The sequence below is a fragment of the Apaloderma vittatum genome, unplaced genomic scaffold, assembly GCF_000703405.1.
Source record: "Apaloderma vittatum isolate BGI_N311 unplaced genomic scaffold, ASM70340v1 scaffold9382, whole genome shotgun sequence".
In the NCBI taxonomy this organism is placed as follows: domain Eukaryota; kingdom Metazoa; phylum Chordata; class Aves; order Trogoniformes; family Trogonidae; genus Apaloderma; species Apaloderma vittatum.
The window spans coordinates 34,711-51,429 of record NW_009701903.1 but is presented as its reverse complement, the minus strand read 5'-3'; the positions used below and the strand labels follow the sequence as shown (position 1 = coordinate 51,429).

The following is a 16,719-nucleotide window of genomic DNA, read 5'->3' as shown; positions in this document are numbered from 1 at the left end:
CTCTGAAATATCTGGGAATCAAATCCAAAAGCCTACTGGACTATGGTGTGCGGATAAATTCTTTATCTGTGACACAAAATGTTCCCACAAGAGTTTTTTTTCAAAATATATGCTCGCACCTGAGTGAGCTAATGCAAATAATGCCCTTCGTGTACTGTATGCAAGATTCATGTTCGACCTGTACTTTGCCCAAAACTATAGGCATCGTTTATTTTCACTGACTCAATAATCTGTGTTGTTATATTCATTTCATTTCTGCACAAATCACTTTTATCCAGTTCAAAAAAACGCTTTCTTCTTCATAGTTAAACATCTCAGTTACTGGTCTAAGCCTATTTTCTTACCAGTAATAGTATAAAGAAAAACTTATTTCATCCTATTCAGAAGCTGTGGGAACACATCACTTAATTCTTCTCCCTCTTTTCATAATTTTGGTTAATGCAGAATACAATGGCAATTAAGCTATCTTCCAGACCTCCCTTAACTGATCAGGATGCTCAGATGACTACTAAGAGACTGTACTAACATCTCAGTGCTTTTGTATGATCTCTGCAGTAAGAGCAAGTTTCAAAAAATTGCCTCCTTTGAGCTGCTATTATTTAATGCAACAAAGGCAAACCTGAGTCATTTTTACTGGAAGGGAAGGCAGAATTCTCTTTCTTGACCGAAGCAATTTGATCTGTGGAAAAATACTTAGTTTTGCTTGGATTTGCATTTCTCTAAGATGTAAATGTGGATTTTTTTTCCACTTTTTTTCAGTTATGGGGACAGGGAAAATAGAAATGGCAATATTACATCAATGTTTTGTATTTTCTAGGAGAAATTTTCCCAAATTGACATCTTAATTCTCATGACTGCAGCAGTATGCCATGACTTGGACCATCCAGGCTATAACAATACGTAAGTCTGTCTCTTGCTTTCTCTTCCCTTAAAATTTATTGAGAAGGTAATACAAGCTGGCATATTTGGTAGATCAGGTTTTCCTCCTCATAGCTTGAGCTGGCCACAACCCTTCCCCAAGGTCCTGCTGTTCACTCACACATGGACGACGGCAGAACTTCACACAGAAAGCTCAGGTCTGGGTAGGGCTGCCAGCTGTCCTTGGCTCCGTAAGGAAAATGCTTTTTCAGACTTTTATTCCAACACTTTCCCCCACTCCAAGAAAATACAGTTAAGTGTTTTACAGCTGAGAGAGAGGTCATGAATGGTTGTAGTTCCATTGACCAAAATAGAATAATTACACTAAAATGCAAAGGGTGATTTAACTTACACATTACTTCATAATTATAAATCATGAAGTGTATGTTATTCTAAATATTACCATGTGAGGAAATTAGACCTGTTGACCCATGGACACTTCTACGTGCATGTACGTGTCTCTGAAAAAGAGAGAGAGAGTCTAATTTACTTGTAGCTGTTCATTAAATAAGGGCAGAACGCAGTTCTGATGGGAATCAGTGAGAATTTCTCAGTTTACATTAGTAGAGGTTGAACAAAGCCCAGACAGTTCCTTCTGTGTTTGTTCTACATCGTTTTAAGCTACAAAGACTTGGTAAAATTAAAAAAAACAAAACCAAAAACATTACAAGGGAATAGCGCCTGAGAAGATATTAAAGTCACACTTATCTCCTTAAAAAATTTGATTTAGTATTAACAATCAAAACCCAAACTGCAGCTAATTGCTTAAGTATTGAAAAGAATGTAAATAAAAGTAAGCAGCATGGTTTAGAGCAGCTGGTGTGTGTCTGCAGGAGTTCTCATTGTTTTACCTCACACTAGCTATCAGATAAATGCACGAACGGAGCTTGCGGTACGCTACAACGACATCTCCCCACTGGAGAACCACCACTGCGCTGTGGCTTTCCAGATCATTTCCCAGCCAGAATACAACATTTTCTCCAACGTCAACCAGGAGCAATTCAAGCAGATAAGACAGGTACGAATGCTGTTCCCATCTGTGTCGTACAAACTGTTCCTGAAGATGTAAGCATGCACAGACTTCCCTGCTGTACAATGCAATTGAATCATTCTCCCTAGAGACTCCCTAGAGAATCATTCTCCCCTCGCACTGGAAGGATTCAAAAGGGATTCTTGGAAAATTTCCACAGCTGCACTCCCTGGAATGTCTTGCTGAGAAGTAATGAGTACATCCTGACTATTAAAGCCTATGACATTTCGGGGTAGATATTTATATTACCGAAGGAGACAATTAGCTCTGACTGGGAAACAATTACGGTCACATGGCAGAAGTTTATGCTTTAAGAGAACATTGTATTAATTTTAAGAGGGGCTTCAAAATGGGAAAAGATTTACAACAGTAGAGCACTTGCACTGTTGGGAAAGGCTCTGGTGAACTGGGAGTCATCACAGTTATCTCAGAGACAATGAACAACGCCACAATTCCCATTAGAGCACTAAGGGCCAAATTCAGCCTTGGTTTCCACGTTATGCCTTCCTTATACACCAAATGAAAAAGCAGATCAGTGTAAGGGCTCACATGCTGGTCTGGTTGGAGTTACTGATTCTGCCAATGTGTGGGAAACAGGCACAGGCCCAAGAGGGATAGATCTGTATGAAAACCCGCAACTTTAATTTAACCACATTTTCCCATCATAAACCCTGCCTAGCAGGAGGACACAGAGCTCCTAACACATCTGCTGCATCTGAGTATTTCAAAGTCCTTAATCCAAAGAGGATGAGCACAGAGGACATCCATGTCTACCGATCTTCTTAGGGCCGCTAAGAGTCAGCAGCAAAATCTATAGTGCTTTCCAATGAGCAAAAAGTGGATCCTGGCAAAGAGAGTGTGGTTTCTAAAATTCTGTTGTACAGTTTGTTTTACCACAGTTTGTTTTCCTTTCTTTTCCAAGGAAGGAAAAACCTGAGTGCCCATAGAATATCACACTTGTGTTACAGAAAAATCCAACCATGATCTTCATATACCATGAAATGTTTATAATCCTGTTTTAGGTTACTTGGCAGTTTCAGATCAGAAACTTCCCCTTTCGGTGTTAAAAATGTAATGCATTTGAGGCTTTTTGCATGTAAGAAAGAGCCAACTTTGCTCTGCAGTAGTACACCTGGTAAAGAATGTCAAGTTAATACGTGAACATATTTTCATTGCTAGGGGATAATTACGCTAATCCTGGCTACAGACATGGCGAGACATGCTGAAATACTGGACTCTTTCAAGGAAAAAATGGAAAATTTTGATTACTCAAATGAAGAACACATGACCTGTGTAAGGCGGTTTTGTATATTGTTAATTTTCTGTGCATAGTGTGAAAGATTCTAGATTAACATTTTTTCATTTGAAAAGCAAGATTCAATATACGTGACTGAAAATAAATCCTTCCTACATCCTCTACCCCACCAAAAAGAATAAAATCTGGAAATGCTCTATATAAAACAGATTATCCCAGCGTTAGAATTATCCTGGCATCCCTTCAAGAAAAAAAATATTTTTACTCTCTCAGGATGAAAATTCTTATCATCCTTTACTGTGGGGCAAAAAGTATCCGCAAGAATATCTCCTCAACTTCCTAATCCATCTGTCTATGGTGCCCAGGAAAGCTTCTCCCCAGCTGCTTCTAAGTGCTCCACAAACAACTTGGTGGTCATTTGTGGCTGAATCCCTTCACGCAGCAAAGTGCATATCCCACTGTGACACGTCCCAGTGCCACAGACAGGGAAACTGAGGCAGAGAGGGGATAAGTGATTTACCAGAGTAACTGAGGGAGTTGAAAACAATCGAGATCATTTAAGACTCTCTGATTTAATCCTAAGACTGACTTTCCTGTTTGAAAACATTGCCTCCCGTTGCATTGTAAAGACACGGGTCCTGGATAATTGAAAAAAAGGCTGGCAATATGACTATAGTATTAAAATATTATCCTCTTTCAGCTGAAGATGATACTGATAAAATGCTGTGATATTTCCAATGAAGTCCGTCCGATGGAAGTAGCAGAGCCCTGGGTAGATTGCTTACTAGAGGAATATTTTATGCAGGTAAGAATGAGGGAGAGAGGCAATTGCACAAATTGTTGCTCTTCCTAAATCCCACCTCAGCTACAGGTGCTCCGCTGTCTGACAGCCCAGTCTAGCTCTAGGATGGAAAGGCTTCTTTTACAGAATTTTTTAGCAGGAAAAGCTGCTCAGAAAGTAAGTGAATGCACTTGACCATAATCTGCAGATGACAGACAACAGCAACATAGAAATCCTAGTGCTAGCAGAGTGAAGCTTGTTCTTTATACAAGTGGCTGCCTTGCAAGTTCAATTGACATATAAACAATTTTTGAGCCAAAAGGGCAAGAGCAGCAGCAAGAGAAAGTTGTGAAATAAATGATACTGAATAACACACAGGAACTGGTTTAGTTGATTTTCACTGTGTGTGAACATTTACCTAAAGACAAAGCAGACAACTTGCTGACATGTGCAAAGTCAGACTTTAAGTTCCCAAGACCATTGCTCCTCACTGGATTCCCAGCTGGACACAGTTTCTGACTGCTTAAAAATTGATCCCTGGAAGAGCAGCCCTCAACCACGTCCAGCACCCAGGCTCATGAGCTGTATGTACGTGCTGCAGCTGTGGGATTTCAAGAGACACACGGCTGCAGTGCTCTGAGGAGAAGGTGCCAGAGCTTTCTTGTGTGTTCTGGCTTTACCTTGATAGAGTGCATACTGAGGAGGGCTTCTCACTAGACACAGATAGCTCAAATGATGTGCCAGAAACACTCCTTGCACACCTCATCTGCAGCTTTTTACTTAAAATTACAGTATCTGGTTGCCTTACCGCTTTGTCCACCCAGCAAAAGGTCTATGTGCCAGAAGATCCAATAACTGGGAGGTGCTACAGGATATCTTTTTTGCACACACAGTCTGTGACCTCCTTGCACAGGAACACTGAGTTACATGATCAAGTACACAGCTAGGTAAATCCATTGCAGTCAGCGGAACTGTTCACCATTGACCCAGCTAGCCAGAACTAGTTTTAATGATTAGTAAGGAAGGATGTGTAATTTCTAGTTGAATACCTGAAAATAATCACTCTCTGGAGAACAATGAGGAAATCTCTTCCAGAGCAGCCTTTATCACCTTCCTGACCACTCAGAAATATTTTACCTCAGAAGTCCTGTGGATTTGCAAAGGGAACCAATTGGCCTCATTGTCCCATAAGCCTGGAGGCAAATGCTTTCATGCCAGTACTGAGAAGATGTAACTGAAGAGAGTTCTCTTTATTCAGATGCTTGCTCTCAACAAAGCAGGATACGTTGGCCTGAGGGAAGCATATTTCTATTCTGTGCTGTCTAGAGACACCGCTGAGATCTATATCTGAAGGCTACTGCTCTTTAGCTAGTGATCTACTTAGCGCATTACTCTCCCTTATAGGCTTCTAGCTGAGATTAATATTTGTTAACTCGGGATTTGTTCCAGAGCGACCGGGAAAAATCTGAGGGGCTTCCAGTGGCACCATTCATGGACCGCGACAAAGTGACAAAGCCAACAGCACAAATTGGCTTCCTAAAGTTTGTTCTCATCCCCATGTTCGAAACAGTAACAAAGGTAAGTCACTCAAGGCTAAGGCAGAAGTGAGGATATGCAGAGCTTCAGCACTTGCTCCAGCGGGTGTTTAGTTAGCCGGGGAAACAGGGATGTATTCTTCACATTTTGCCTTTCAGCCCATTTCTAGCATGTAAAGGTTAACAAAAGCAAAGAGAATGCCAATGTTCTTTCTCTTATTTTCTCCTAGCTATTTCCAGAAGTGGAGGAGGTGATGCTCCAGCCACTTTGGGAATCCAGGGACCGCTACGAGGAATTAAAACAGATAGATGATGCTATGAAAGAGGTAAGCTCTAAATATCTTATTGATTAAGCAAGCATCATGACTGAATAAGTCAGACATTATAATTTAGTAGCCATTTAACTCCAAAGGAGCATGAATGCTGATGGCATAATCATTATTGTGAGAAACACATTCATTACACCTGCCTGGAGAAAGGCGTGAACCACAAGCCAGAAGCATGTGCAAAAACATGCCCTTGCAGACTCCACCAGACACCACGCAAGCATGGCCATGGTAAGGGAGCTGCTTGCAAGAGAGGCACCTGGAGACACCCAGAGACAACCACCTGAGCGGAGCTCGTTAGTAAACACCTCTCCCAGGAAGGAGCTGCATTAGCTTGGGAAGGAGTAAGCCTGGGCTAGATTGCAGCAAAATATCCAGGGGTCAGGCAGTTCGAGGCACTGCACCACCAATGCATAAATTTCTTTTCTGGGAAGAAACTTTTACTGGCATGTCTATCATCAAGGATGCATCTGAAATTTTATGGGGAATTATTCTCACACGCACAGCATCCAGTAGGATGAAAGACAAAACCAATACAGCCATTTTACAGTCTGGGCTAAGTAGGGACCTCCCTTTACAGGGTGTCTCTTTCACAGAGACGGTGGCCAGGCCTTGGAAGCGGGTGCTCTGTACCCACAGCACAGCAGCCGGTGTGCCAGCCTGCCTCCCGTGGCACCCCACAGCCTGTGGCACCGGGCCTGCACCCCTTCTTTACATACCTCTTCGAGAGCTTTTGCTTTTCCCTGCCACGGCAGACAAGAAAATCAGTCCAAATGGCATTGCGGCGTAAGGGTTTTCTAACACAAGAAAATTCATCACGTAGGCAAGATACTATCAGTCACTCTGTCATGAAAATAAATTGAGAAGTGCCCTGGAGCCCTAGTTGTGCTGATATTGTTTGATATGTGGAAGATGAAAGTTCATTCACTTGATCATCCTTGGCTGGATGAGGGGAATAGAAGCTTTCTAGTACAGCACCTACCTCCCTCCAAAGGCTTTGGAGGAAAAGCTCCTCAGCAGCTCAAATACTATGGCTCGTTCATCAAAGAGCACATGCTTTGAGGGCACTAAGTCATAAAGGAGAAGAAAGTTTTTTAGGCATCCTTCACTTTGAGAGGAACATTTCTTAAATGAGGGAAGAGGAACTCAAATATGTCTGCCAGACTTTCTGAGCCCTGTTCTTCTTTCAATTTGAACTGAGATTTTGCTTCTGGTTTACAAAAGCTGTCAAAACAGGAATTTTAAACAATGTGATAGAGCTTTAATTATGGTATATTGGCACGAGAGGTCTTAGGAAAATAGGAGATGCCTGAATTCAGAGATATCCTGAAACCAGAGGAGTTACTTAATAATCTGAGAGCCTAGCAGAGCAGAGGATGAGAAAGAGTGCTGTTTACTCAGGACATACATCCAGAGGCACTAGGATGAAAAGGTGCCTATGATATACCAAGCTGCTGCCTGTTCTTTCCTGAGAAATGTTGCACATACCTTGTGCAGAGAGGAGCGTTCGACTCACAGCAGTGGCAGAAAGCGTCACTTTGTGAATCAGGGCTATTAATCCTGCTTTATTCTTCATTTCAGTCCCAGAACAAGAAAAGTGAAAGTTTGACCAACGGCAGCACTGAAAAGTGAGACGAGAAACATCTTTGAGCAGAACATAAGCCCTAAGGTTATTCTGGTTTTGAGAAACGCTGTATTTGCCAAGCAGAGGTGGTGGCTACATCAAAACTCAGCTGGGACCACGTATGCAGAGAGGTGACAAGCATGAATGCCCTGCCTGCCTGGGCGCCTTCTCTACAGCCTGCAACCCGCTCACACAGGTGCTGCTGCCGTGGGGCACCAAGAGCTCCCTGCGCTCCCCCAGTGTGCCCACTGCAGCCCCCTCCAGCAGGATTCCCCCTGCGGATATTGCACAGGTCACAGCACGGCTCAAATCTTCAGCAGGTTTGCCAAAACCAGTGACCGCACTGACTGCGGTCTGCAGAGAAAAAGCAGAGTTTGGCTAAGGAGCCTTTCCTGGAAAATGATCCACTGGCATCCAAAACCAGAAGAAACGGTTGTTGTAGTCAAAATACTACATATATGTGTACAGCAGTATGCTAATTACAGCATAGCTTAACAGATGCTTATATTCTGACAGGGGCCCTGGCATATATTTTTGTTTGTCTGGTTTGCCCTAATGACAGGTTTCTCTGTATTCTTCTCTGAATTTTGTAGTGTTCACAGTACGTGCAGAAGCCAAACATAGTGGATACAGGTTTTTTTCTTTTTTACACTAGAAGAAATCAGAAGAAACCTTAGTGAGTTGACAGGTTTGCTTTGCGGCCTGGTACAGTTACACCTCATGGTATCCTTCAGCATGAGCAAAGAAGGGAGCACAAAGCTGAAACCACTGTGCAAGCATATTTTCATCCTCGTGGATGCAAAGATCAACAACAAGAGAAACCCTCAAAGATGTACAGATTTTTTTTTTACTTTTAAACTGATCTGCTAAATAATATATTCTTCTACAGAAATGTACTTGTTTTCTTTTGTGTATGCGTTCACGCGAAAAGTGTCTCTGTTCCTAAAGACAAATTATTTCATAATGAATGCAAGGTAAGAGGATGTAAAGGAGAAGCTTTAGAAACAATTTTTGTGGTATACTTGCACCATAAGCACAATACCAAAAGTGCTTCACTTCCTTTGATGACTTTGTAAAGGTCAGGAACCAAGCTCTGCCTGGAGTTGCAGCCGTGCAAAAAGACGGCAGGCAATGCTGCGGGTGGCTCCCATGCACCGCCTCGCCAAAGGCAAGGGTGCAAGTATTCCCCCTTCTTGAGAGGTGACCTGTGGCCATGCTGCTCTCCTGGTTTTTCCCATCAGGAAGAGGTTGCCCTCCCTGAGTGTTCCAGTGGACAGGATCAGTTCCCGGCATGGCACGGCTGCTGACACCAGTGATTTGCACGCATCCCGGCTTCCTGACATCCTCCCCACCAGCGGCTGCAGGCGAGCAGCCAGCAAAGCCTCAAGGCACTCTACTCCGGTCCTCCTTGACCCCATTCCCAAGGCTGCCCCATCAGCTTTGCTGGGTGTGTTAGCAATAAGGGTAACACTAGTGCTATGCCTCTGCAAAGTCCAAAGTCACATGCATTGTCTTAGCTTGTTTTTCAAAGAGATGAGCAAGTGGGGGCCAGTCTTTCCCCCATATGACCCAGGAAACACCTCTCAGCCTCTCTGGCAAGGGCCTAGCACCAAGCTCACCTCTGAACAACAAAATCCACCTCCCGCTCTGGAAACTCAGATGTATTGTCCTGTTGTTTCTGCACATTAATTCTGAGTGTTATTTCTTGTTTCTCCCTCACTGCTCTTTCCCATGTTTGGTCTCTTCCTTTTTCACAAAACTGTTTTACTTCAGCTAATTTCTGGACTCCCGGGAAGATCAATATTACCTTGAAACGCCCACCGCTCTAACCAGAGACCCAGGGCAGACTCACAGCTGGTCCTCTCTGCTGGTGCCTCTTTCTGCCCAGGCTGCCTTCTGCTTTAAATGGTTTTGTATGTGTGTGGTTTTGGGCTTTTTGCTGCAAACTGGAGAACAGTCTGACCCCTGGATTTGAACAGTCCTGGGGGACGCCAAGGGAGATGGTAAGATGCAAGCACAAGGGTCAGTTCCAGGCTACACAGACGTCTTTCATGAATGGATGAACTAAACCCTAGTTTTGATTAACCTCGAACATTAGGTACTCAAAAGTTGAATCTGAATTATGTGATTTGGGCCTTTTTCTGTACTAAATCATATAATCCAAAGTACATTGTGACCCAGATTGTTTTGCTGTGGAATTCTTCATTTCTTTTTCACAAGTAAATCAAATTTACCATCTCCATTCAAGCATATTTCCATCACAAATCAGCTCCCAAAGCAGATGTGATGTGCATGGACCATAAACAATTGCTTAGGAAATGCTAAGTCCTACACTGAGCTAGTTAGACTAGATGAGAAAACCTGCTGCAGGAACTTGACTGCACCTTCCTCCCACTGAAACTGTTCAAGGATTTTTTCTAACCATAAGCCCTAATCAAACAAGTATTTATATATGTGCTTAACTCCCTCGAGCCTAGTTGTGAACCTTGGCGCATGGTAGCTAATTGCATAGTGCAGGCTCCTTAGTTTTCTGTAATGAAAGAGCACACGAGTTTGAAAATTGACAGCCCTTGGTGCTTGTTTTGGCTCCATCACTGTTAAGGGCAACTTGAAAACTATTTGCTAGAGAGGAATGATCAGAAGACATTGGTGAAAGCCTGCTGGCTTTATTGGAGCTGCATCAGAAACACGGAGAAGGGAATGCAGTCTCTCTTCAGTGCTGCACTACTGACTGTCATGATGCTGTAACATGCTGTGCAGCTTATTGAAAGAACAGGCAACTTCCAGGCTGCTATTCATAGACGGCTGTAAAAAAAAAACACGTACAACCACAGCCAGCTATTGGTATAAATAGGAATACCACAGCATTTTTAAATCTCATTTGCCTTTGTAATACTACATTTCTAAAAGATGATCCTCCCAACATATGTTTAACCAAGGGGAATGAAAGGCATTCTCTCATAATTCTAGTTTTGTATACTTCTCCCATAATATTTGACATTGTGATTCATATGCAAATTAATGGGTTTGAGAGTCTTGGTAATCAGCCCATTAAAATGTCACACATTTTCAGAGTAACATTTTAAAACTGCACTTAGCATGAAAATTAAGTTTTTTGAGGCAATCAGACAGATGTCTCAAGTGTGATTTAATCTTTTCTCTCCCTAATCCGATGAATAAGAGTGAATATTACATCTCAGAGCTGTTGTTTCAGCTCATGATAGGTGCCTTACAAAGAACTTTCCATATTTGTTGCATGCATCTTTTCAGCATCATGACAGTGCCACGTGCATGCCAGCCTTACATAGCTACTCCTATGCTTGTGATCAAAGTTTGTAACTATCCCACGCTGTTTAGCTTGGAAAACTAATGATGAGCCCTGGGATTTTACTTCCTTTTTTTTAAAAAAAAAAAAGATGAGATCTCACATCCCCACACTTACTTCGTTTTTCAGTATGGCTTTCATAGTCGGATCAAACTAAGGCTATAGTGTAACTGCATGTCTTGGGAAAGAAACAGCTTTTTAAAAATGTGAATACCCCCACAGCAGCCACTTTGCAATGAAAATTTAGTGTGTGTTAAATAGAGAGGTTATGTAATGCCAAAGAAGTATCTGTACAAGGAAACTGTTAATCTAAATGCTGCCTCTGAGCAGCAATAATAACAGCATCTGTTCCATATGGGAACGAAACAGAATGCTGCTTTGGAGTATGAGCCCATCAGAAGTACTGTCAAGCACTATTCAGTTTTCCTGTTTAAACAGTGGGCTTTTACTGCAAACAGTCCCTTCTCTCTGGAAACACCTGAAGAACAAGTCTTACCTTTGTGCCTGGTTTATGGTATTAAGAGCATACACACTTCTTTTCACTCTTCTGGCCTATTGTTCTGTTTCATTGTGAAGGTTTCTGTGAGACAGCAGACACGGTGGGGCAAATCCCCTACCCTACTATATGCAAACTCTACCCACATTTACCTCTTTCCCACACTATCATCTCCTTGATTTCCCTGTGGCGAGACAGGATATAGAACACAGCAACACATCTGTTAGTGACAAGGAGCACTCCAGCCCCAGCCTGCAGGGAGGATGTATGCCAAAGCCTGATGTAGGGCCAGCCAGCTGCTGCTCTGACTCCCAATGTAAAAAAAAATAAATCACTTTCCAAGAGGTTGCTCTGGAATCAGGCACATCCCAGTTCCTGGCTGTGGTACAGAGAATACCAGGCAGGTCCTGCCCTTCTGAGGACTCTTTTTCATGCACGACCCTCTGCCATGCAGCACCCTTGCAAGTGAAGCTGTTCAGCACTGGCAAAGTGAAAGAAACACTTTCTAAAGTGTGTTTAAAACAGCTTGGATGCTGCTTTTCTAGGCAACATGGCAGTGCAGCAGGTGATATCTCCTTTCTCTCAGCTCTCCAGAGGAGTGCCTAGGCAGGGGTAAAGTTTGTACTCTGAAAAACTGGCACACTGATGTCCTGGTCTGTGTGTGGGTGCTATGATAGCACAAGAAAACAGTAAGTCTTAAAAATAAACCTAGATCTGTCACTGGCTTCAAACATTCCCTAGAGTAAGTCAGCAAGCTAGGGCTTCCCTCTCCTTTTAAAAAACACCTGGTGGTGTTCAGATGTAATATGCTCCTCACTGCAAGGATCAGGTAATCGTTTTCAGAAAATATGGCTTCATAGAAATTTCTGGCCAAAAAGCTTATTAGCTGTCCCCATAAATGAAGAAGCTGTAACCAAATAGTCAAACACCTGTTTCTTCACGGTCACATTGTAGTAGATTTGGCTCTTTGCTAGTGAGAAGTCACACTCTCATACATACAAAAAAAAGCTTTTTGTCTATTTTGACATGCAATCAGGAATTACAGGTGTACTAAGGCACATGCACACACAAAAAAGTATTTCTAGACTTTTTTCCGCTCTTGGCTCTGTTGCAAGACAAACTTAGAACCAGGAGGGTTTGGAAAGTGTAAATCAGTCTCGTCACAGCCAATGTTTGCTATAATATCTCTGAGGAAAAAATCACTGTTTTCCAAACTGTGTGGAAGCACATTTACTGCCTGGCTGGCAGAGCCAGCAGATCCTCTGCCCTAAAGGAAGCTCCAAGGTGACGGGGACTTGGAGCAGTTCTATTTCTTCCTGGATGAAAAGAGCTTGCTGTCAACCTGCTGATGGTGTTCTGAGCTCAGAACAGCTGGGATGCACTCCAGGCTGAAAAACACATCAAGAAAATCAGTACAAAAATGTATAAACTCTCTTCAGATCTGTGTTCCCCAGCCATACTTTCTAGCATGCCCAGTTAATAGCTCCCTGGGTTAACCCCTGTGAGCCAGATGCCTCTCCAGCTCATTTCACAGTGCCTGTGGCCCCAGAGAGCTGCAAGGCTCTGCAGCCACCCCATAGCACAGAACAATGTTCTAAAGCCCATAACTAATGGGCTTATGTATGGAAAACTAGAAACCATTAGATACGCACACATCTCAGTGCAAAGGCAGATCCAGACCTGCCTCTGGGCCTGACCTAAAAGAGGAGAATGTGCTGAGTCAGACAGAGGCAGCTAGGTCACCACATGGTATGGGGACATAGCATCCCCTTACAGTTTTTCTGTCTCAGATATTACAGGCTTTTTTTCAGGCTTTCCCAGATAGGTTTGTGTTTGGATATGCATGGCTTGCTCTTGGCACTATGTCTCCAGCTGCTTGTCTACTGCCTGACCACCCCTGCTCGCCACATCCAAGAGATGAAAATTTCCCCCCTAGAAAGGCCCCCTGGTGATGGACGTGTTGGATTCTGGGTGCTGTGGCTCCTGTGCCCAGCCATGACTGCCCTAGGCGGCCAGCATTGCAAGGGCTTCAACATAAATGCAAAGTGAAGGCCACACGAATGCTGGCTCTGAGGCTGTTCTGCTCCTTCCATCTTTGTATCAGGGAATCTGGTCTGAGGTTGTTTTTTGACGGGCAGCCTTTTTTTTTTTTTCAAGCTGGATGGGTTTCTTCACATGCTTTTCCACCTGGGCCTGCAGCTTTTGGTCTGCTTTTCAAATCAACGTGCTGAAAACTCAGAACACAGGGGCCATATTTGTGTACTGCTGCAGTCAGTGCCCTCAGGATCAGCTTGTCATGTCACAGATGCCTTGTCAGACCTTCACATTTGGAGGTAATGTAAAATGGTTGAAATTCCCTCTTGTATTCTAATTATAAACATAGCCTACAAGTGGGCTTGCGGCTCTGGAAAGGACAGGTACTGCATCTCCCCCCGAGGCAGTGGAGAGAGCAGGCTGCCAACCGCCACAGGGGGAAGAGGGAACAGAGCATCTCTAAGCCCCCATGGGAGTTTCTCGGCTGCCGGCCCCAAACTGCCCCCTCAGCCATCTCTGTGCCCTTGGCCATCTCAGCCTGAGAGCAGGCCACTGCACCCCAGAAAGCAGGGAAGAGCCTGGGACAGGCATTGGTGGGCCCAAACCCTACTGGCACCAGGAGTCTGGTGTCTCCTGCCCTATGGGCAGCCATCTCCCCACCACTTCCCAGCGTCACCCAGTGACTCGGCCAGCAGAGTTCAGCTGCAGGGAGACAGCTGCTTATCTTGGGGAAGAGCTGAAGAAATATGTTGCTAAAGGTTATAGGATAACAAGTCTAAAACACCGTGTACTTCAGAAAGTTCACTGGGGCAATGTGCATGTCATAAATGACAATTTTATTTCTTCCAGGCTATATTTTATTTCCCCCACTGAAGACTTTGATCCTCCTCATCATGCTGGCTACTGTGTCTGTTGCCAAGGGCAGCTCTCCAGCTGCAGTGACTCGTCCTAGCTCCTTGGCTTGCAGGGGACATGTCATTCATTTCAGGGGCTACAAGGCTGTGTCACCCAGAACCCCCGGTGGCTGGCCACACTCTGCCAGAGAAGGGTGGCGAGTTTCTTCGCCATCTGGAAGGCAGACTGCACCTGGGGAGATCCTGATTTGTAGGACTTTGGTGGACAAAAAGTACAGAAATCTCCCTTCTATTTATAGCGTTTCATTTTATCCTACCGTTTCATTTATTCACCCTGCGCATTAATTTATTCATTGACCTGTGCTTTAGGTTGCCATTTCCACCCATGCAGAAAGCATCAGCTGCTGTGTGATTGCTGCACAGTGCTAAGCACCTTCATGAGAGACTGCGCTATGACAGGTCATTCTGCTTCATCTGTTGGCAACTACAGAAGTACCAGCAATATAAATGGTTTACCTGCAGTGTAAGTGGTTTAGTGCTGGACATGGCATTGCTAGGTTAATGGTTGGACTTGATGATCTTAAAGGTCTCTTCCAACCTAAACAATTCTATGATTTTAAAAGGAGCAAAAATGCAATCCTATGCATACACCTTATTTCATTTCTGTATTTCTCTAACTGTTTTGACCCCGGGGGAAAATGGCAAACATGCAGATAGTTTTGAACTGCACTGAGTTGCAGGCATTCACATAGCTTCATTTAAGTGTTGTGCACAATCGAAGCTCCGCATGTGTATTTTGCATGAAAATACACAAAATTAAATTGAAAAAGTTAAAAGCTGATTTAGACAAAATGTTTGCAGCAATTAGTATGGTAGAGCTCTTTCTTTCAAATGTCGACAATGAGGGCTAACTCAGGAGGCTTACTTCTTTCAAAACTGAAGTTCAGTCCATTATTTCCAGTCTCTTAACCTTATAACATCTCTGAATTTATCTCTAGGACAAAGGTCTTTTCTCATCTCTGTTGTTAAAATTTAACTAGGGAGACAACAATCATCTTGAAAGACATACTGCACACAGAGGGGGATTCAGTGGCGTGACTTACAAGAGGAACTCAAAGTTTGCAGAGTAAGAATGACGTTTGCAGACTGTAAAAGAGACTAACAGCCCCTGGGACATTCTTTCAAAAGAGAGGCGAATCCTGTGCTGCGCTGCACAGAAGGGTTTGGTTTTCATATAGTGGGGTTAAAATCAAAGCCTGTTTGCCAGATAGAGTTTGCCTGATTTTTTTAAATTTATCTTCTGAGCCCTATCTCATTTAGAGTTCAGTAAAAAGTTCTCTTCACCATAAGTTATATCCAAATTTGCCCTCTGAGTGTGCACTTATACAGTGCAGTCTTCCTGAAGCTGTGGGCAGGTGCCTCCAGCTAGTTGCCTGGAAAATCAGTTAATCAACAAACAAGCCAGATAATCAAGAGTAGATAAAAATGCCTGGATTAGCCCTGCGTGTGTGTGCACACGCGGACCTTCGTCTGCTGTCTCAACTGTTGCTGTATTTTTACCACCAGGTGCCTGGCAGCATAGCCACCGATGCTCTGTGCTGTGGGACTCCCCCTTTCTTCTTCTCCCAGAGGAGAAGGAGGAGGTATTGATGTAGGCATTAGAGGGGGATTTGAAGACAAACCTTTTTGCTGTTTCCCTCAGGGGACAGCAGGAGCATTTTGGCCTACAAGGGGAACTCATGCTCCAACCTGCTCTTCCAGCAAGGCCAGCCCCCTTAAAGCACCATAGTCGCACAGCTCACCTTTTTTTCGGGTGGTAAATGTGGCAAGGACCAAGGCATGACACGGCTAGGGACAGCAGCATGGCTGTGACCTCGCTATCAACACTAACATGCAAGGAAGCCAGCAGCTGCCAGGGCAGAGATGCAGAAAAAGGAAGAGCAAACCTTGCACCCCCCAAATCCACATCTTGTGGCCCCAGCTTCACCGCCAGTCTTCCTAGAGGGGGAAGGGTCCCAGGTTTGAGGCTGCGTAGTTCTGCTCTGTCAGTGCTGCTAAGACTGAGGCAGATCAGGCTTAGGAAAGGCAGTGGAGTCCCTGATGAGGACCTCCTGTTGCCTGGGGTCCGTGCAAGATGTACCTCCCATGGCAGTGGAAGTGAGAGGTGGCACAGCAAAGCCAGAGGGAGATGATAGGATGTTGGCACCCCTCACCTGGGCTTTATGTTTAAAGAACAAAACTGAGGACTGTGCTGGCCCTAACTAAGGAACAACCTGCTGGATGCTGCTCCCAAGTAATCAAAGCAGAAATAAAAGAAGCACTGGTCACCCGGACATAAGAGTTAAATGCCTTCGTGCTGTAGGCGTGTTTTTCAAGTTGTAACGAAGCACTTAGCAGAGTAGGTTTGGCAGTTAGATTTGCATATAAATTCACATACCAGCCTCATCAGACAAAATTCCAATTAAGTGCTCAGTGCCTGCAAGAAGGGCAGGTGTGCAGGCCTCACAGGTGTACTGTTTTATGCTACGTGACAGCGGTGTT

The 16,719-nt window shown here is 43.9% G+C and overlaps 1 protein-coding gene across 1 annotated transcript in view; it reads left to right on the top strand.

Annotated features, from left to right (window-relative positions):
• PDE9A (phosphodiesterase 9A) overlaps positions 1-7,477 on the top strand; it is a 49,134-nt gene extending 41,657 nt beyond the window's left edge. The window contains exons 12-18 of the mRNA XM_009879327.1: positions 818-900; positions 1,780-1,936; positions 3,128-3,241; positions 3,904-4,008; positions 5,434-5,562; positions 5,750-5,845; positions 7,427-7,477. Coding sequence (XP_009877629.1) covers positions 818-900; positions 1,780-1,936; positions 3,128-3,241; positions 3,904-4,008; positions 5,434-5,562; positions 5,750-5,845; positions 7,427-7,477 — 735 coding nt within the window. The remainder of the gene's footprint in view (positions 1-817; positions 901-1,779; positions 1,937-3,127; positions 3,242-3,903; positions 4,009-5,433; positions 5,563-5,749; positions 5,846-7,426) is intronic.
• The last annotated feature ends 9,242 nt before the right edge of the window (positions 7,478-16,719 follow it).